The sequence below is a fragment of the Pezoporus wallicus genome, unplaced genomic scaffold, assembly GCF_028554395.1.
Source record: "Pezoporus wallicus isolate ANWC-B61680 ecotype Strahan unplaced genomic scaffold, APGP_CSIRO_Pwel_v1 contig_8542, whole genome shotgun sequence".
Lineage (NCBI taxonomy): Eukaryota > Metazoa > Chordata > Aves > Psittaciformes > Psittacidae > Pezoporus > Pezoporus wallicus.
In genome coordinates, this window is record NW_026640148.1 from 2,317,047 (window position 1) to 2,338,429 (window position 21,383).

The 21,383-nt window shown below is 57.7% G+C and overlaps 2 protein-coding genes across 4 annotated transcripts in view; both read right to left on the reverse strand.

The window, feature by feature from the left end:
- CELSR3 (cadherin EGF LAG seven-pass G-type receptor 3) overlaps positions 1–6,200 on the reverse strand; it is a 29,059-nt gene extending 22,859 nt beyond the window's left edge. For all 3 annotated transcript variants that reach the window (XR_008973244.1, XR_008973243.1, XM_057417638.1), the window contains exon 1: positions 3,097–6,200. Coding sequence is in view for 1 of the 3 variants with exons in the window: in XM_057417638.1 (XP_057273621.1) it covers positions 3,097–6,175 (3,079 nt within the window). In the remaining 2 variants the exon portion in view is untranslated. The remainder of the gene's footprint in view (positions 1–3,096) is intronic.
- Positions 6,201–9,802: 3,602 nt separating this feature from the next.
- Positions 9,803–21,383, reverse strand: part of NCKIPSD (NCK interacting protein with SH3 domain) — a 35,095-nt gene continuing 23,514 nt past the window's right edge. Inside the window, exons 6-13 of the mRNA XM_057417567.1 lie at positions 21,024–21,194; positions 20,044–20,130; positions 19,137–19,275; positions 14,777–14,857; positions 13,388–13,516; positions 12,889–12,981; positions 11,274–11,446; positions 9,803–10,741 (exon numbers count right to left, since the gene is read on the reverse strand). Of these exons, the coding sequence (XP_057273550.1) occupies positions 10,538–10,741; positions 11,274–11,446; positions 12,889–12,981; positions 13,388–13,516; positions 14,777–14,857; positions 19,137–19,275; positions 20,044–20,130; positions 21,024–21,194 (1,077 nt within the window). The 3' untranslated portion in view covers positions 9,803–10,537. The remainder of the gene's footprint in view (positions 10,742–11,273; positions 11,447–12,888; positions 12,982–13,387; positions 13,517–14,776; positions 14,858–19,136; positions 19,276–20,043; positions 20,131–21,023; positions 21,195–21,383) is intronic.

Consider the following 21,383-nt stretch of genomic DNA (forward strand, 5'->3'; position numbering starts at 1 on the left):
CCTGGGCAGCACCAGGCACAGGCTTCTGCCAACACTCCCATCCCGAGAGCCCCCACGCCACTGGCAGAGGCTCCCCATCCCCTGCAGCAAACACCTGGGCCTCCAGCCTCGCACGGAGCTCCAGGGATGGTGCAGGCAGCAATGCAGCTCAAACAGGTCCTGACCCAGAGGGGATGCACCCCTGCCCTCACCTGCAGGGACCAGGAGCTCAGAGACAGGCCATGGTGCATGATCCCCTGCATGTGCCAAGCAGCAGAGCCTGCATCCGACAGTGACAGCCACTGCTCCGCCCGGGACACCCCGGGGTGGCGATGGCCTCTGGGACAGGCAAGGGGCAGTGCTCACATTTGCAGCTGAGGAGCAGTGAAACATCCCCAGAGGAAAAGCTGGGAAAGGAGGAGACAGGCACGGGAAGGTGAGCAGCACCCAGTGCTTCCGAAGGGCTTGGGCAGACCTCTCAAGGCTGATGGCACTTGACAGGTTAAGAGATCTCAAACGTAAATCACTTCCCTCAGCCAGCACAGAGCACAAATGTCACCCTCCTGGCAGCTCAAAGACTGGGGCTAAAGTACAATAACCAAGATAACTCCAAAACCGTGCCCTAGCCAGGACTGGAAAGCCTTGAGTCTCGCACCCAAACTCTGTGGTCCTCACCTCCGGCTGTGATGGACCCAACAGGGGAGGAAGCTCCTTGGAGTGAGCTCCTCACGGGAGGGGAGGCACGCAGGTTGTGAAAGGCCAGGGCAGCCCTGGGACCCCCAGCTGACCTGAAAAGACAGCTCCGACGTGCTCAGCCCCAGGAGCCAGGACAGACGTGCTCTGGGTGAGTCCTCCCTGCAGGCTGGGATTCAAGTGAGGTAACCGGGACACATTGGTCCCCTCCTCAGGGCAAGCCTTTGCGCTGTGCACAGAGAGCTTGAGGGGAGCCCGGCCAAGGCAACAGCCAGAGCTGAGCCTCCCCCCTGCCATCAGCCTGGCCCAGCGAAACCAGGCTGGGATGGTTTGAAGTCAACATGATGGCAGCTTCCTACAATGCCCCCATTTCAGTTTGCTGCGGCCACGGACACAGCCCCACCACCTCTGCCTTGAATCCTGAGTGGCCAAGAGACCCTTTTAACAGCCATAGGTGACTATGCACCTGCAAGGAACTGGGGTAAGTTCTGAGGTATTCAGTCCCTCCGGAAAGGAACTGGTTTGTGACCATGGAATCCCAGAGTGGTTTGTTTTGAAAGGACCTTAAAGCTCACCCAGATCCAACCCCTGCCACAGGCAGGGACACCTTCCACTAGAGCAGGGTGCTCCAAGCCCCATCTGGCCCAAGTCTTTCCTGCTTCCAGCAAGGGGCTGAGCTGAAGACACACACTGCTCACAGCCCCCTTGCCCTGCTTTAGGCAGATCCAGCCTCCCTCAAAGGGACCATAAAGCTCACAGGCAGGCACAGAAGCTGTCCCCTCCTTGGGTGCTGACCCTCGGGGCACCCTCCATGGTGCTATTGTTGCCTTCCGGCAAGAGGAAGGTGCTCCGGCACAGTGCTGTGCGGGGCTGTGCTGGGCAAACAATGCAGACAGCTCTGATGTCCTGGCCACCAGCCCTGCAAAGCCCCCCTGCACCCAGCACCAGCGCGGGGCCACGGGGCCGCCGGCTACACGGGAGGCTGCAAACAACAACGGCAGCCACCAAAGCAGCCTCCACCTCCCGAGCAGCACCAGGGCCAACAAAAGGCCCCTTTCCCGGTGGCTTCCCTCCCCAGGACAGCTCTTCCCCTTCCATCTTCTCCCCCATCACCAGCACACCTCTCCCAGCTGCCCTTCCCACTGGAAGATGACGACACTCTAACTGCAAGGCCCCCTCGATGCAGGACTTCGGGTTGCGATTGTCTCCTGCCTTTGTGCAGGGTTAAGTGTGCAGGAGGCAGGGCTTGCCTGAGCACACAGGGCAGGGGCTGGAGGAGTCAAACACCCCATCTCTAGCGATGGGCAAGTGCGTGTCTCAGCCAGCCCTGCAGTTACAATTAACCCCCGAAGAGCCCCAAGCCAGTGCCAGACTGGTGCTGGCCGTGCAGGATTGCCTCAAGCACGTCTGCTCCTCCAGCCTCGCTCCACCTTTGGAAGGGAATCCTCCCCTTGCTGAATGAGCTGATAGAGAGGGAAAGGGGAAGGCAGCTGGAAGCTGAGGTCAGGGGAGCTCCACAGCTTAAGGCTCCCCAGGTAATTCAGCGCTGGCCCCTCAAGGGAGGGCTCCTGCCCTCCCCCAGAGCCGCTCCTCGGTTCAGCGATGGCCAGCCGGACGCCTCCATTTCAGATCACGCATCCACGAGCAAAGAAAGGCTGATGTGAAGGCATCAGGCAATGAGGAGCTGCAGGTCCCAACCCCACCTGCTCACACACAGCCCCTCAGTGCATCTGAAGGGGACCCCAATGCCCCCCAAAGCCATCGCTCACCCGCACGGGGATACTCCAGCAACACATATGACACCAGAGCTCAAAGCACGGTGCTGTGGGGTTGGTCACATCTGCCCCTCGCAGCACTCATGTGGCTGCAGAAGGTGGTGCCAGCTCTGAGGCCACAGCACAAAGCACCAGTGCCGGCACGCGCCGCAGCCAGAACTGGGACAGAACCGTTTGCTGCCAGCACACGGGTGTTTCTGAGAGGCTCCCACCCCAGCACAGCCGGTCCCAGAAGGGACAAGAGCCACCAGGCCCGGGACACAAGCACTGTTGGCAGCCCCCAGGGTGGCAGCTTGGCCACCGCGGCACCGGCTGCGTGCCCAGCCAGCACCCTGCAGCCACGCCACAGCCTCACTGGCAACAGCAGCCTCAAAGGTGCCTTGGGAGCAGCTACAAGCGATCCTCACAGCTCAGCAATGTTGCTTTGTTCTCGCAGGCCACCTCCGGCCTCGGCCCCCTCACACAGTGCTCCCCGGCACTCCCACTGCTTCCCAGCCCCTCCAGGATTATCCTCCATCGGAAGGGGCTTCCAAGCCAAATCTTGCTGCCAGTCGCCAGTCCACCCCCCCCAACCCCCCCCAGTGCAGAACAGGCTCCCCTGAGGGTTCTGCACTCAGGATTTAACGATAGGGTGTGAAAACCATCCTACCTGTGACAGTGACCAGCATGGAGGCCACAAGCGGCCGGTTGTTGTCCAGCTGACGGCTCAGCCTCAGCTCCCCGCTCGACTGATTGACAATCAACAAGTGCAGTTCATTTCCCCGCTCAAAGGTGTAGAAGAGGCGGTCAGATGCATCCGGGTCATAAGCTGGGACCTTCCCTATGACACCCGAGGGGAAGGTGTTGGACTTATTGGACACGTAGTTATTGAACAGGATCTGGAAGTTCTTGAGAACGGGGCTGTTGTCATTCTGGTCAATGAGTTTGATGTGGACCGTGGCTCTGCTGACCAGAGGGGCAGAGGTGGCCTGCACTACAATCACGTACTCAGGTTTTGTCTCGTAATCCAGGTCTATCAAGGCTGTGAGCTCCCCAGAAAAGATGTCCATCTGGAATATCTCTGGGATGTTGCCTTCCACAATCTGGTACATGATCTGGGCATTGGGTCCCTCATCTGGGTCAACAGCTGTGATTTGGGCCACGACAGAGCCTACAATGCTGTTCTCCTTTACCAAGACCTCAAACTCTTCGGCAGGGAAGACAGGGGCATTGTCATTCACATCCTGAATGGTAACCTGGATGTGGACAGGAGTGCGCTGAGGAGGGATGCCCCTGTCCACAGCATACGCTGTCAGCTCGTAGACAGGAACGTTTTCACGGTCCAGCCTGCGGACAGTGCGAATGATGCCCGAGGTGGGCTCGATGGTGAAGTCTCCATCCCCATCCTCCCCGTTCTGGAATGTGTACTGCACTCGCCCATTGGTGTGGGCATCCCGGTCAGTGGCAGAGATCTGGAGCACGCTGGTGAAGGGAGGCGCGTCCTCGGAGATCATGCCCTGGTAGTGAGGGCTCACGAACTGGGGAGCATTGTCATTTACATCGTTCACCATGATTTCAACATAGGTGGTGTCTGCTTTCTGGGGGATCCCGTTGTCCTTGGCAGTGATAGCCAACGTGTATGTGACCTGGTCCTCGTAGTCCAGTTCTGCCTGGAGAGTGATGGCCCCAGAGTCCGGATCAATGCGGAACTGAGGGACATTGTCTTCCAGATAGTAAGTGATGCGGGCGTTTTCCCCCACGTCATCATCCGTGGCACTGATCACCACCACGGTGCTGCCCACGGGCCGGTCCTCGTTGATGCTCACAGAGTAGTGGGCGCTCTGGAACACCGGCCGGTGAGTGTTGGCATCAGTGATGTTGATGTGAACATGGCAGTTGTCACGCAGGGTGCGATCGGAGGCCGTCACAGTGAGCACGTAGCGCCTCTCCTGCTTGTAGTCCAGCGGCAGAGACAGCGTGATGAGCCCCGTCCCACCCTGCGTGCTGATGGAGAAGCGATTCCGCGTGTTGCCTCCTGTGATCTGGTAGGTGATGGCACTGTTCACGTCCCGGTCGATTGCCGTAACGCTGAGGACGCTGGTCCCCACGGCTGCATCCTCATTCAGGCGGATGAAGTACTCCTTCTGGGTGAACTCAGGGCGGTTATCGTTGACATCCATGACAGTAATGGTGACGCTGGCGGAGGCGGATAAAGATGGGGAGCCGTGATCCCGAGCCTCTACCCCAAAAAAGTAGTGCTCAACCGACTCGCGGTCCAAGGGCCCGCTGACTGTGATCCACCCCGTGGCACTGTTCACCACGAAGGGTGTGTCAGCCGAGACCCCCGTCAGTTTGTACTCCAGGCGCGAGTTCTCGCCGTAGTCTGCGTCCACTGCCTGGATGTGGATGACGGAGTGGCCGAGGGGAGCGTTCTCCAGGACGGAGATCTGGAAAGGCGTGCTGACAAAAATGGGGGCATGGTCGTTGATGTCCACCACCTGGATGCTGGCCATGCCGGTGTTGTTGGAGAGGGGAGGGCGCCCCGCATCCTGTGCCCGGATCCTGAGGGCATACTCCCGCTCCACCTCAAAATCCAGCGGGGCCACCACCTGGATCTCCCCAGTGACGCTGTCGATGGAGAACTGCCCCCGGCTGTTCCCGCTGATGATGTTGTAGTGGACCAGCGCGTTGTTGTCCTTGTCCAGGTCGGTAGCGGTGACGCGCAGGATCTCGGTGTGGGGCCGTACGTCCTCCCTCACCTGCACGATGTAGCGCTTCTCGCTGAACTGAGGCGTGTTGTCATTCTCGTCAAGCACCGTGATGTAGACCTTGACTGTGGCGGAGCGGGGTCCTGGCTCCCTGCCCTGGTCGTTGGCCTCCACCACCAAGGAATACCGCTCCATCTTCTCCCTGTCCACGGGCCCGCTGGTGGTGATGAGCCCGGAGCGCGGGTCAATCTCGAAGACAGCGTGTGCCGCCTGCTCGTTGACGAAGCGGTAGCGGATGTTGGCATTGGGTGGGGAGTCGACGTCGGTGGCCCGCAGCTGCAGGATGGGGTACCCCTCCTCCACGTTCTCCCGGATGGTCTCCCGGTACTCGCCCTGCTCGAAGACGGGGTCGTGGTCGTTGCGGTCAGCCACGGCGATGGCCACCATGGTGGTGGCCGAGAGCCGGGGCGCGCCGTGGTCGGCGGCCGTCACGCGGAAGTAGTGGAGCTCCATGCTCTCGCGGTCCAGGGCCTGCGTGGTGGTGATGAGCCCTGCCCGCGGGTCGATGCTGAAGAGCTCCCGGGACCGGCTGTTCATCAGCGCGTCCATGGAGTACACGAGCCGCCCCGCCTCGCCGCCGTCGGGGTCCTGCGCGGCCACCGCCACCACCGCCGTGCCCGCCGGCTGGTTCTCCGCCACCTCCGCTTGGTAGTTGTACTGCGGGAACAGCGGGTGCCGGTTGGGGACTGCGCGCCGGCCCCGCCGCCCCGGGAATAGGGATGGGGACGGGGACGGGGATGGGGATGGGGACGGGGATGGGGATGGGGACGGGCGCGGCGCGGCGGCGCGGGGCGGGCAGCGCGGAGCCGGCGGAGCCCAGCACGGCTCTGCGGCGGGGCAGCCCCCGCGGGCCGGCGGATCGGCAGCCCCCAGCCCGGGGGGGAACAAAGACAGCAGCAGCAGCGGCAGCAGCAGCGGAGGAGGAGGACGGCGGCGGTGGCGGCGGCGGCTCGGGGCGGGCACCGGCTCCTCCGCCGCCATGGTGGCTCGGCGGCCGCCGCCCCGGCCCGGCGCTCGGCGGCTGGGCTCGGTGCCGCCCCCCACCCCTCTCCGCTCAGCGCCGCCGCCGCGGCTGCTGGGGGTGGCGGCGGCTCCTCCCGCAGCCCCAACATGGCTCCCGCCGCCCCGCCCCGCGCCCCCGCCCGCCCCGCGCCGCCATCTTGAGGAGGGCGGGCAGCGCCAGGCCTCCGCCCCGCCGCGGTCGGGCACCTGCGGGCACCGGCAGCGGCCGCACCGAGCCTGTGCTGCGGCTACCGCCGGGCCCGGCGGCTTCAGCAGCGGCCGAGAGCAGACCGTGGGGTTGGTGCCTGCTGCCGGCAGAACCAGCACCGGACTGGTTTGTGTGGAAGGCACCTTAAAGCTCCTCCAGCTCCAACCCCTGCCACGGGCAGGGGCGCCTTCCACTAGAGCAACTTGCTCCAAGCCCTGTGTCCAACCTGGCCTTGAACACTGCCAGGGATGGGGCAGCCACAGCTTCTCTGGGCACCCTGTGCCAGCGCCTCAGCACCCTCACAGTGAAGAGCTTCTGCCTAAGAGCTCATCTCAGTCTCCCCTCTGGCAGGTTAAACCCATTCCCCTTGGCCTGTCCCTACAGGCCCTTGTCCAAAGCCCCTCTTCAGGTTTCCTGGATCCCCTTCAGGCACTGGAGCTGCTCTCAGGTCTCCCCAGAGCACAGCAGAGGGGCAGGATCCCCTCCCTGAGCTGCTGCTCACGCTCTGGGGGTGCAGCCCAGCACACGGCGGGGGGGTCTGGGTTCAAGCACACGCTGAAGCTGGGTCATAGGGAGCTCCTCCTCACCCGGCACCCCCAGTCCTCCTGAGGGCTCCAAGCTGTAGGTTTTTCTTCCAACATCCATGAAAAATAAAACCTGATTTTCCAAGGGAAGTTCAGGTTAGGGCCCTTGAACCATTCCCATTGGAATGGTTCATTAGCGCAATCAGCCTCCAACTTTGCTGTTGGTTTGATCTCAATCAACTAATATCGCAGCCTAATCCACTGAAGCTTGTAATAGGTTTAGGAATAACGGGGATTTAGGTCCTCGTCAGTGTTCAGTGGAGGAAATACCCTCAGCTGTGTCCTGGGAAGAAGAGCGGAGCCCAAGGCGTGGTGGCTGGGGAAGAAAGAGCCACAGCAGGGAGGGAAAGAATCTGGGAGATGGGAGAATTGAGGATGGGGTAGGGAGTACACCGGCCACACCGTGCCTCCATGCACATCCCAGCCCCGCGGGGGCTGCAGGAGCCCCCCCGTCACCGTGATGGGCGGGCTGTGCTCTGGGGTGGGTTGGCTGGGGAGCAGGGGACGCCCCGCGCCCGCACCGCAGCCGGGCTGGGCACCGCCGGCACCCCTGGTGTTAACAGCACAGACTCACACCGGGCTTTTCGCTGACCGCAGGGCACAGCAGGGCTGCGGACCTCGAGGGGTGTCCTCCGCACCGGACGGGGCCGCAGCATCCCGCAAGGTGCTGCGGAAGCGCCGAGTCCTGGCATCACCGGCGCTGCGCCTCTGCCCAGTGCCCCGTGTGCCTGCACTCCCCCAGCAACCGCGGCCACCGCCGGCTCTCCCGCAGCTCCGGTCCTACCGATGGTGACAGATGGTCCCCTATCAGTTACCATCAGTGTAAGCACGGCGGTGGGAAGCGCTGCTGCTGCCCGCTGAGCTGGGCTCGGCTGCAAGCGCCTCCCGCTCCCAGGGTGACAACTAAGAGAGCACAAAGCGGGGTCTGCAGCATGCCCGGCTGGTCCCCAGCCACCCTACACCGTCCTCACAGCCGGAGCCTCGGGCTTCCACTGCAGGGCTGGTGTTTCCCTTCCACCTCCATCACGCTGGGCTGAGCACATTTCATGGCTGAAGCACCCGTGTGGCAGGAAGGTGCCGGCTTCACACGAGCCCCTGGCGCCGGCTGGATCCTACATCCCACCTCCTCAAAGTGGGGATTTGCCATTAAGAAACCCAATCAGGAGAGGGGAGAGACTTTTAAAACACGGTGAAGGCTTTCAAGTGTATTTGTTGTAATTACCCGACTGACAGCTCAGCGGAGGAGGAGAAAATCGTCAGGGTATTGCTGCCACAAAACAGTTGTAATTGAATCATTCCAGACAATAAAGCAGAGGTGGGGGTCATAGCCAGAGCATCGCTCCCCCCCAGCATCCCCAGCACCCATCACTGCTGCGCAACAAAACACATCCATACCAGGAGATACTGCTTTAATAAAGGCTTATTACAGCTAACAGAAGCGCGGTGTATGAGCTGTGCCTGTCACCCACACACAGAGCAGGAGCCACCAAGTATCCCCAGGGATAATGCTGCGGTTCAGCTCCCTGCATCGCACCTTTCCCGGGAGCAGGCGCAGCTCTGCCAGGGTGCAGGAGGGGTCACCCCGTGTGGTGGGACAGGGCTGAGCACACCCAGGGATGCAGAAGGAGCCACCGGCTCTGCCCCATCAGGGCACTGTCACAGGAGGCTTTGCCAGGCTGTGCCCCTGGCTCCCAGAGCCATGGATCCTGCCCGCTCCCCAGGGCAGGTGCCTGCCCGCACCCCAGCCTGGTGGAGAAAAGCCTGGGCAGTGCCACTGAGGGCAAGTGCCAAACACATGCCACCACTGCAGCCGGGCACTAGCCAACACAAGCACAAGCAGCACCCAGAGCAAGCCGAGGTTATCCCAGGGAATGTGCAGCTAAACAAGGGGGCACAGGAGAGCCCCACAGGGGGAGCACCCGTAACTGCTGGCAGCCCTCATGTACACTGTTCCCCATGGGTGCAGCCTGACACAAGAGACACTGGGTCTGGGACACAGCCCTGGCTCCATTCCTGCTGGCTGCTGCATGAATGGGTCACAGCCTGCACCCAGCACATACAGCCCTGCTCCTGCCCACTGGCTCCTGTTCGAGATCAGGACCCACAGCATTGCCTTTGGGGGCTGCAGGCACCCCTCCACATCAGTCCCCCTGGCAGAGGCAGGCAGGGCTATATTCACACAACTCCGGTTAAAGACATTTTATTCCTCTGCATGTTACACCGAGTGTTTAAGAAAATACAGGATCCGTTTTGACATTCATACATTTTTACAGGGGAAAAAATAGGTTTCTCTACGAGGGTGTTATTGAGCTTGGGCACTGCCAGGCTGCCTTCAGCAGGGCCTCACCCCCCTAAGTGCCAGGCCAACCCCTCTGCTCCTGAGCATCCCTGCCCCAGGGCTACAGCCCAGGCTGCAGAGCTCAGGGATCACTTCAAGCTAAAACAACACAGTGCCCAGCATTTCCAGTTCCACTTTCCAATAGCTCCTACACTGGGTACTGTAAAGGAAGAGCTAGGGACAGGGCTTGACCAGACTGCGCACATGAACAGCTAAGAGACCCACGTTAGTGCGTGTGACAGGTTAATCCCACTTGCTAGAAACCTAGAGGGAATATAAATAAGGGTTCCCCACACTCGTGCACGGTCACAAACAGCTACTGGACACGAGGCTGACGCTGCCTCTGAGCGCTGCCGCGTGAGGGGCGGGCAGTGAGGCAGAGCTGCAACGAAGCAAAACCCACAGAGCAGAGCGCATCTACCCATCCAGGGCCACGCTGCCCACCCAGGGCCGTGCTGCCCACCCGGGGCCACGCAGCAGCCTTTGCTTGGCAGGACACAGCTTTGAGCTGTGCCCAGGCCAGTGGCCTCCCCAGGGCAGCAGCACCTGCGTGGTCGTCACTGGAGGCTGCCTCAGGGTGCAAGGACCTTGGTTAAACAGCACTATAGAAAGCAGATCGAAAAAGCAGCTGCTGGGGTAAGATCTGCTGGCCCTGGCGAGTTGCTGCCCAGAGGCAAGGCTGCGGGCCGGGAGGGGGAAGGCTCACTACACGAGGCGTCAGACAGCGAGCGGGCTGCTCCCCTTTGGCAGGGCGGCAGCACATTGGCACTACAGCAGCAAACAGAACAGATGTTACGGAAGCTTCTTCCAAGCACCAGCAGACTCCACTTGGTCACTGCAGGGAGAGATGCACATGGAAAAGAAGTGATGCTCTAAGGCAAAGGCCTTTCTCTTCGGGACCTTGGGACAGCAGCACAGCCAAACACCCCCACTGCCACGTCCCTCACACTCACTGCCCTTCCCACCATCACCAGCTGCCCGAGCACCACCAGCGCCTGCTGTGCTCCAGCCTCCCCAAGCACCAGCCCCGGGGCATCCCGGGCCCTTTCTGCCGCTGGCCTTGCTAAAGGGCTGGTGAACACTGTCCCAACCTTAGGCCTCGCAGGGAGGGGTACAAGGTATGAGCTGTACTGAAGGGAATGGGGAGGAAGTGTCAACAAGAGACGTTGTCAATCCAAGTGGTTCAGGCTCCAGTTCAAGCCGATGGGCGGTTAGCTGGTACCAGGAGAGATTTCTGGGAACTCCTTATAGATCTCCAGGATGATGAGTTTGTCCATCTGGCACTGCTGGTCCTCCTCCTCCTCGCCCAGGATGCGCTGCAGGATGCCCTGCAGGTCGGAAAGGCGGTGCTGGTGCTGCAGATAGGCTGTGGAGCGGATGATGGCGTGCATCAGAGACAGATACTCCATCCTCAGCTGCCAAGTGGGAGGGGAGACAAAACACAGAGCACAATGAAGGATTTAAAGTGAGATAAACAAGCACAGCAGCTGCTGCTGCTCCACCAGTCAGGGAGTGACTCCAGAGGCACCTGCTTTTCCTTAAGGCTCATGAGTAGCTGTGGAAAACCCTGCTTTTCCCCCAGCAGCCTGGTGCTGCTCCTCACCCACTCTCAGACATGCACATCCCTGCCTCTTGCATACAGGGATCCCTCTTACTTCCAATTACTCACATGGGGTCCCTGTTCCCAAATGTCCCTGCAGAAGGGTGCAGACCACCAAAGGCCTGGCAGATCTTTCCTTAAACATGTGTCTCCACTGCTTGGTGCTGGGCAGGATAACAGCCCCCTTCCTCTTCAGCTCCAAGATTGATCTGAGCATCCAGAAGCATCATACCCATACCATGACCCTGCTCATGCCTGCCCCAGCTGGCCCCCACAGAGGACCAAGAGACACACAGTTGCTCTGGGACTCAGCTCCCTGCCCCAGTGCCTGGGGTTACTGCGAGCACCTTGTCTCCTGGGGAGAGATCAGCGATCTGCCGCACCAGGATGTCGATCAGCACCATCATGTCCGTGTGGTAGAAGATGCTGGCTGTGTCCTTGCTGGCAAAGATGTCCTGCAGGAACTTCAGCACCGAGTGCGGGGGCTGAGGCTGATGCTTGAAGATACAAACCGGATCATCTGGGGAAGGCAGAGGGTTCCTGCTGAGCCATCCCCTCCCTGCATCCCAGGGCCTGGAGAGGAACCGGCCCCGGCCCTGGTGCCCGCGGTGCCTCGTGCGGGCAGAGCTCAGTGCCTCGCACAGAACTGCCCAATGGGAGGGATGGAGCTCTGTGGGGCACGGAGCCCAGAGCAAACCCATCAGCATCAATCACTGCAGGTGCTTCACTCACCTCCCCAGGTGAGAGCTCATTAGCACATCACCTCCCTGTGCCCCCTTCAGCTCAACAGCTCCCACCCCTCTTCCCCCTGGTTCATTAGATCTGGTCCAATGACCCCTCCAAAAAGCCCATCAGAGCCTGTACCAGACACAAGCTTTCCCCTCAGGGACCAGGCTCGTACCATCCCAGAAGGAAGAAACACTCTCAAGTTTAAATGAGCCACCACATCCTGTTCTCTTCCAGAACACATCCCTGCAGACCCCAAGAGGGGCTCTGGAGACTGAAGCCCCCCAGCAGTCATCAGGAAGGCAGGCAAAGGAGATGCATCTTCATTAGGTTGTGGGCCCCTCTTTCTTCTACCAGCCCCCTGCAGTAAGGTGATCCCTGCAGGGAATCTGGCAGGGAAAGGGCTAAACAAAGGCTTTGGGAGGAGGCCAGACAGAACAGCGCTGAGATGCTGGCTGCCCTTAAGCTGATAGAGTGTGGAGACAGTGATTTGCAACCCCAAAGAGAATTAAAGCCAGGCAAAGATGAGCTGCAAGCATCACAGGATGAGTTTTTATCAGCAAATCAACAGAATGAATCTCGGGCAGCAAAGCCCCTGTGCTCCAGAAGGTATTAGAAAGCACAAGAGTGGTGTGCAGCACAGGCAGAACTGCCTGGCACCACTTCTCCTGCAGAGACCTCCAGCCTTCCAGCAATCTGCTTTGCTAAAGCTCTGCACGTTCTGTGGGTTTCACTCTACCTGGAGCAGACACAAAGCTAAGCCTCTGCCAAGCCATTCTGACATGGGAAGGGCTACTCCGGGCAGCGTTTCAGAAGGCAAAACCTCCCTCTGGATCTGTCCCCTGGGGCAGGCGATTGCCAGCACAGGCAGGTCTGTGTGTGCCGGTGCCAAGGGGTCCTGTCTGCCCAAGCACAGGAGGGCTCAGGACCAGGTTTGCTCCCAGACAAGAGCTTGCCCACATTGTAGCCATCCGCAACACGAGTTGGGCTGATCCGAGCCAGGCGCACAGGGACCTGCCAGCCAGAGCCTCCCCTCTCACCCCACGTGCCACCGGCATCACTTGATCCCTTGCGCAGCTCCACCCTCAGCAGCACAGGTCTCAACTCAGAAACCCACAACTCCTCAGCTCCCTGCATCCCCAACACAGCCACCCTTAGTGAGCACAGGGCTCCCCAAGCCTCCATCAGCTGCACACCCCCACACACACACACCCCCGCAGTGCCCCAAACACTCACCTCCTCTGTTCAGCAGCAGCAGCAGTTTTTCTGTGAAGGTCTTTACATTCGAGTGCTTGCTTATTGTGGTCATGATCACACTGTGCTCTGGAACTAAGGGAGAAACCTGCTCAGCTCATCCCTTTGTTTCCTCAAGGCCACAATAATAACAACAGATAGCAGAGGGCTCCTGTTCTGCACCAGAGCTCTGGAGAGCTTTGGGGAGCCACAGTCTGTCAGGGGTATGAGAACTCTCAGCCCCACGACATGGCTGAACAACCAGGAGAGAACACAGCTCATGCCAATGCTGAAGAGCCTGGCCCCAGCACACGGGCATTCAGTGAGCTGCAAGAGGCAGCAGAAGGTTTGCTGAGACCTTTAGGCAGTGCAGTGCCCAAGCCTGGGGCAGCTGGGCTGGGTATCAGCACCAGGGAGAGCCAGGGAGATTCTCCCTCCCCATTCTTCACACCCCAGCTCCAAAGCACTGGAATCCTGCCAGGGCAGAGCAGCACCAACTGACCTGGAATGTGGAGGTTGAAGGCCAGCAGGACGTTGACAAATAAGTCAGGCAGCTGGTCAGTGGTGTCTGAGGGCAGCCCGTCCTCAATCACATCCAGCAGGAACTGCACAAACTGAGAGTTGAGATGTTCTGCGCCAGGAGAAAGACACATTTACAGCACTGGGAACACAAACCGAGCAACAGGGGAGTGTGCAAGCCACTTCTCTGGGCTTTTATGCACAAAACCCACCAGCGTAGTGCCAGCATCAGCACCCAGGGAATGAACAACCTGCAAGTGCATGATACAGACCACTGAAGTGTCTTTGTGTGAGGGACCCTGGGCTCAGAACTGCCCCCAAGGCAGGGAAACACTGAGATTTGGTCCCCCACTGGCAGCATTTCAGAGTGAATTAAACACCAAATGCTGCTCTAGCTGCTGCTGCAGCATCACTGCTGCCAGTGAAGGCATCAGGAGGAAGTTTTGTATTCCTGACCACTGGTTTCATCCATCTGTTTTAAAACAGTAGTCATCCCGATCATCAGTACTAACCCAGTTTTCAACGTTGCCATTAGGAAGGCTCAGGAGCTCATGCAAATAAGTCCTGCAGGAAATAACTGCCAGGGTTACCCGAGGAGAGGAAAGCAGGAGGTGTGGGGGCTCATGCCTCAGACTCCACTGCACCAGCTTAAAGCTTGTACGTATGTACTGGGCTATGAGGGTGAAGCTGCTGAGGAGGTGACTTATGAAGATCTCTGCTGCATTTCCAGGAGAAAGGAGCCCAGTGTCCCAGGTACGGGAACACAGCATGGCCTGGGCAAGAACCAGGCAGGGCTTCCTAGCTGAGGGCTGGAATGAAGGGACAGAGTATGAAACAGGCAGATCTGGCACAATGTTGGCACTTTATTGACACAACACCCTTAATCATCTCTGCTGTCCCCGAGGCACACAGGGCTGCAATGTCCTTTTAGGAGGGAGATCAGGAAGAGGCCACATCACACACCTGACAGCTTTAGTGAGTGTACATGGAGCGATGTGGGCTCAGCCTCAGCAGAAGAACAGACATCTCGGGGCGGAGGGGGTCTTTTTACACAGGGCAGAGGTAATCCAAGATGCCATTTAGTCACAGCGATGGACAAATCCACCTCCCCTGCAGCATGGCATTAGTCCTCCTGCTCTGCCCTGGGTCTGTGCTGTCCTCTGTGGAAATCTAGCACCTCAGCCCAGTGTTTCAGCAGCCAGGCTCTGCTGACACAGAGCAGACCCTACCCTTGCCCTGCTGGTGCTGGCTTTCCCCAGCTGTCGCCTCCTTGGCCATAAGGAAAGGTTCCTTCTCCTGTCTGCTGGGACCCCTCAGACGTTTCACATCAGCTCTGCTGTCTCACCCAGCCCTAAGCATCAGCCGCTCTTACCATAGTGATGATAGGGCAGGGGCTCCCCCATGGAGAACATCATGGCCAGAACCAGCGCAGAGTAGCACATCTTCTGATGATCTGAAAGGTGAAGGTCCTGCATTAATGCTCCTGAGGAGCACTGTTTCAACACCGCTCCCCAGCTGCAGCTGGGGTGTCACACATTTAACACAGACATTCAGCACTGGTTGGACTGCTCCTCACCCCTGTGCTTACCGAGCTGTAAGCGTGTTTTGCCCCTGCTCAAGCACCCCCCAAGCACACCTTGTTCAAGCACCCCCCTGTGCCACACACTTCCAAAGCAACTGCAAAATAATCACAAGAAGAATCCTCTTTTATTTCCCCTCCACTTGCGAGGATCTGGGCAAACTCAATGTGAATAATTAAAGCCCTCCCCTGCACAGTCTCAGGACACATCCCGTAGTTATGCAACTGCTGAACCCAGAAAAAGCATCCATCTGGCCACTGTGAAATACTGCCTGTTCCCACCAACGCCACCCCCAGCCAGCCCCGCTGCCTGTCACCCACCCCCCCCCCCCCGGCTCTTTCTGCTGCCACAGCTCTGCCTGCAGGTACAAGGGGTCTCTGGGGATACAGATCACTGCTCACAGCAGGGCCACATATGTATCTCCAGCACTGGCACATCCCACAGTCTCCTGGTCCAGCAGCTTTCCCTGGCAGCAGCTCTCCATGGATGCTCCACAGAAGCACAGCCAGTGCCCTTCCTGAATCTGAATTAACAGATACATCTCAATAGATACTTATAGGAGAAAAAACAAAATCATGGACTAGGATCTGTGTCATCACCAAATGTTATCTCCAACCAGTTCACCAAGTCCAAAGATGGAAGGAAAAGGAGCATCAATTTTATAAGGTAGGTCAGCACACATAGTGCCTAAATAAAGTTCAGCTTCATCTGATCAAGGGGCTCTTGCTACAAGAAAACTGAGGGTGTATTTATAAAAAACTGACCAAAGCCACTTTTCACTAAAGGAGAAGAAAGTGCCTTCAATGTACGATGCTTCTCCCAACAGCTCTGCTTCCAGCACGACACATGCTGGTTCCCAATGTCTGTGCACAGACTGATCCCTCCCTGAGCATCTGCATGCTGCAGTCTGGTTGTGACTGCTCAGGCTGATGCCTTCACTGTCACCACCTTGCTCCTGGACTTGGCCAAAGGACGTGCAGCACTTGGCAGCTCTCAGGTGCACAGTTAGCATGGGGGGGGGGGATTGATAGTGACTGGTTCCAGCCTCGTGCCTCCAGCTCTGTGAGCAAAGCCTCTACAAACACAGGACACACACACTGTGCCAGAGCTCCACAAGATGCCGGAGTTTTCAAATAGCAAATCTTTGAGTAAAAATAGATCATTTGGGGCTTAAACAGAGATACTACAGCATTAACAAGATTAAGAGTTTGTAGAAGAACACTCTAGACCATGTGGCAGCAAAGGGAAGCTGGAAACTGCTGTTTACTCTTGGTAAATAGAGAGGGAGGATATTCAGTGACTGAAATATAACTCACACTTACATAAGAAGCTCTCAGCTATGAGGTGGCAGCGATGCCAAGGCTCACTGCAGCAGAAAAAGAATCTGACAAACTGTTTAGCACATGATTTCTTCATTCTTCCCTCCATGGCTTCAGGAGCTGGGTATCAGCAGCAGGATGCTGCAGCAGGCAGACACAGGGACCTGCTGCTCCTGCTCCTAGCGAGGCTTGCATGAGCAAAACATTTTCTGTCATCACATCAGGAGCAGTGAAATAATGATCTGAGAACCAGAACCCAGCGATGTACATGTGGTTCTAGCAAATAAGGAGGAAAAGATTAACTAGAGATGGGAGGGGCAGGTAGCTCTACACATCCGTGATCCATCTGCCATGAGCTGAAATCCATTCATCTCGGCTGGCAGCAGACTCCATGACTAGATGGGAAATCTTGTCCTATTTGCCTGAGGATGCCAAAGAAAGGGTGCTGAAAACAGCCAGAAAGCTGAACTCGGGACAAATCCACATTAACCTGGTGCACTCGCTCAGCAGCTTTTGGAGTGCCCCAGCTGCAGCAAGACACATCCAAGACGCCCCATGCAGAGGAACAGAGTAATTGCCAGGCAAAGCACAGCTTTTTCTATTCCTTCCAGAGCAGCATCAGTGGCTGCATCAGTAGGACTCTGCTGATGACAGGGTGATGAGCATCCCTCAAGTGATGCCACTTCAAGTGACTGTGGAGGGCAGGAGAGATGCAGCTCTCTGCTCCCCAGCCTGCACTTCCAAAGCCTGCTGAAGTACTGGTGAGAAAGCTGCTATTACCTATGAGAGGTATTTCTCAGAGGCCTTCAAAGCCCTTGTTCCCACCCCTAACCACAGCAGTGCACAAGCCAGTCTCTGGGAGCAGACACGATGGTCTGCAGCTGAAGCCACCAGAGCCCAGCAGCTGACTTGCACTCACCCTGAGCTGCAGCACAGGAGAAAGTCCCGGTTCCAGACTGGATTATCTGTTTTCTTTGGAGTTCTCCTGGCTAATTCTGCCCTGCTGTGGCTTATTATAAGCTCCTCTAACCCTGACAGATGTGCAGGGAAGCGCAGCAGAGGGAAGGGCTGTCCAGGAGCAATAGACCGAAGCATCTGGCAGCAGAAGTGGCCAGCAGCCAGCGCGCCTGCAGCAGCCCCAGGGCAAGGTGCCTGCTCATCAAAGGCGCCAGCATCCAGCACAGAGCTGCTGCCGCGGCTGCTCTTCAGTAACAAGCCAGGAGGGATCCCAGAGCTGCTGCAGCCAGCTCAGCACTCCCTGGCTGCTGAGCGCTGGCACCGACCGCTCTGGCCCCTGCTGCCGCAGAAGGATTAGCGATTCCGCGGCACGTCACGGATCAGCTGCTATTCCCCAGGTTTTAGTACCAAAATAAGCTCAAGTCAGTCTGGATTCAAGGTCATGTTTTCACACTTGCCATTTGCTGGCAGGACATGGAGCGCTAAGCACCAGGGCGGTAGGAGGGAACTACTAATGCCCTAAAACACCTCTGAAGGACAGATGTGTTTGGGTTGAGGATGGTTCCATCGCCGCAGCCTTGCTGTGAAGGCCAAGAGGGCTGGAGGACACAGAGATGATGTGTGCAAACATAAGCCCGGCACAGCAGGCAGCATGGGGTCAGGACACCGGTCTGGGAGGCGCCTGTAACCAAAGGCTGCCAGCAAAGGGTGAGCAGCTTTTCACCCTTCAACTGCACTGCCTGTGTATTACAGCAAGGAGGGAAAGAATCCACTACGTTGAGATGAAGCTCAGGAAAGAAGAGCTGCTGCAGGGCTGCAGCTCGAAGGACACAGCAGAGCCACTTTTCACTGCAATGCTCTTGAGGTCTCCAAAGCAGAGCTAACACTTGCTGGGAGATAGCCCTACTTCAGCCACAAGTGCTACCTGCAGAAGTCAGCCAGGTCATAGCACACTGCTCCATCACACCAAGAGCCTGAGCTCCCTGTGCCATCTGGGAGGACGCAGCCCTGGACAGCACGGAGACCAGGCAGGAGCCCTGCTGCACAAGGGAGCAGAGCAGGGCACTGAGGCCTGTTTGAGCATGGTGCACAGAACCCTCACCCAGAGACAATCTTTATGAATTAGTGATGGATGCATGATGAAGCTTATTTTTGGCAGTGCTAAATCGGGAGTAATGTCACCACAGAAGCACAGTCATAGTCCCATAACCAAGTATTATCTGCTGCTAGGGCAGTGAAACCTCAGCCTAGGGAAGAAGCTTCTCATGCATAACCAGATAAAACATGAACCTTGTGATAAGCTCACTGCATAGAACTGATAAGCAGCGGCAGCACAAAGGGAAAGCACCAACGTGGTGGTGCCAGTCCTGCACCACACCACCAGTGCTTCACCCTGCCCCCAAACACTCCCTGTATTTGACATCCCCCCTTGGTGCAGTGGTGCAGGAAGGGTCCTTTCCTTTAACCAGCACACATCTCATTCACCAGCAAGAAACACTGCAAAGACATGGCGTAAAGTGCTAAGGAAAGCTGCCAATAAGAAGCTGCAGAGATTTTCCTTAAGATGTGCAAGAGTCTCTTGTCAGCAGCATGAAACAAAACTGGAATAGCTCAAAATGTGCTTTAAGACATCTACAGGATCATCATTAGCGGCATGTTCAAGAGCCAGAGGACCTTGTACCACTGGACTGAAGCATCCCCTCCATGCATTCTCCACTTAGAGCTGTAGGAACCCAAATAACTTAAAACCAGACGCCCTTCTCCCCCAAGCACTGGCATGTGGAGCAGTCAGACTACAAGGGGCCACCAGTGCTGCTGGAGGTCACCTAATGACAGACACATTCCTAGGGAGCGGGGTACAGCAGCCCTGGCTCACCTTGAGTGTGAGTCTGCATGTCCCGGGCCAGCTCCATGGGCAGCACTGAGTTCACGAGTGTCGAGATGACTGCAGCATCCAAGTTGCACATGGCTCCAAAGCACTTGAGCAGCAGCAGCCGCAATGGCACCCTGTGCTCCTGCAGAGGCAATCACTGGATGAAACAGTGCCCCAGAGGAGGGCTCATGCTCAGGCAGAGACATAACTGTCTGGAAGTTCCAGTTGTCAGGAAGCCACAGACCCTCCCAGGGGGACAGTGAACCCAGAAGCTGTATGAGGTTTTACCAGTAGTGCCAGATGAAAGCCAAACACCACAAGGCTTGATGTGCTGTAGCTGGGGACTTACGGACATGATGGGGACAAGTTTCTAACCCCCCCAGAGTCCTACAACAGCACTTTCCAGGAAGCTGAGGGGCAAAGCAACACCACACAGGCACTGAAGGCAAAACTTCCATTTCTTCCGCTGAATATTGATTTCCTTCCTCACTCCCAAGGCTCCTACTCATAACCTACTTTCCTAAGCAAAGCTATTTACTAATGCACGGGAGTGCATCAATTAAAGGAGAAGCAGTCACAGCCTGTCCGCTTTCCCAGGGCATCCTCAGAAATCCTTCCTCTGGATACCAGCGATGCCAATCCTGTCCCTCAGCAGAGCTAATGAGAGCAGCAAACTTCACCTTCTGTAGTGCAGGGACCGCTGCGAAGTCTCTGGCACCCTCTGCTCTCCCACCCAACCCACATGCACAGCACTGACACCAGCCAGCAGGCAGGTGATGCGCTGCAGCTCCTGCTGCTTCACAGAACCGCCCTGCCCAGGAGGAGGTCTCACATCTGTGCGGCACAGCAAGCCTGGCCCTGCCCCTGCAGGGCAATCCCAGGGGAGATTCGATGCCTTCTACCACCTTACCATCTGGTAATAGGCCACAAGGGACAGGACGGACTCAAACTCATTCTTCTTGCACATTTTCTTGCACACTTCTGGGTCTGCATCTGTCTGGAAGCAGGAATGAACAGGTCAGCCCAGGGGCACACCAAGCAGCAAGGACCTGGAGGAAGGCCAGCTGCTTTCACATCTCAGTAGCCCAACCACCTCTCAAAGGAACTGAAGGCAGAGCACAAAGGCAGCTCAGGAACCTCCACCCTGCAGACTCTGCATCAAAGTGAATTCCTGAGAAGTGTCTCTGCCACACAGCACGTTTGGGCTGAACATCTGAAAAACCCATGACCTGAGCAGCACCTGATGAGTGCATCCTGCAGTCACAGGGCAGCTCCATCACTATTGCCATCCTGACAAGTATTATGCATCTCCTCCCAGCCCTAAATTATGAGGAAAGGTCACACAAGATCCCCCTCCACCTTGCCCCAGAGGCACACAGAAGGCAGCCCATGCTGAGTGACAGACACCAAAAAAGAGCTGTTGTGCTTATGTCAGAGCTGGGAAGGGATACACAATAGGTGCCAGAGCAAAGCCCGCACCAGCACCCATAACACAGACCGTGTTGCTGCACTGAGTGGCAGCTCCTGTATCATCACGTTCCCTGCACACAGACGGGCAGAATCAGACTTCCAGGGTTTCTCTGGGAGGTTGGGGTCTTTGGGAGGTGTGGGTTTATGTTCCCCTGTGATTGGTAAATACCACGGCTGCCATGAGAGCAGCTCTAGAAGGACCTTCAGAACAGCTTGGAAAGGTGGAATGGAAAGCAGCTCAGGAGCTCTGCACCCCACACACAGGAGGGCAGGGCCTCACATCAGCGGCAAAGAATCCACCAGAAACCTGTGGCCTCAAACAACAGATCCGATGGCAACACAGGGCAAAGGAGGGCAGAAAACAGAGCTTCACTGGGAGCATCTGCTCTGCTCTGCCTACAAAGAGGGAGGTTTGCTCACCAGGATGCGGAGCAGCTCCTCCAGGTAGCAGCAGATGACGTTCTCGTCCTCGTAGAGTGCCCAGCTGCGCTGCTGAGCATCATCCTTGTGCCTGGCCAGGTCTGCAAAGATCACCTCCAGGCGCTGCTCGTCGTGGCAGATCTGCCCCGAGGGCAGCCCCGCACTCAGGTTCTGCACGACAGCAAAGCGCAGGTTAAGTGGGGTCGGGACCGTGGGTGCCCGTTTCCTCTCCCCCCCTTTGTCTCGGGACTGGCAGCTGACCTCAGTCAGCCAAGAGCTGGCAGCAGAAACCCAGCGAGTTTAAGCCACGTGTTACTGCAGCTCTCGTACTCCCGGAGCTCTACCCACCTCCTTCCCTTG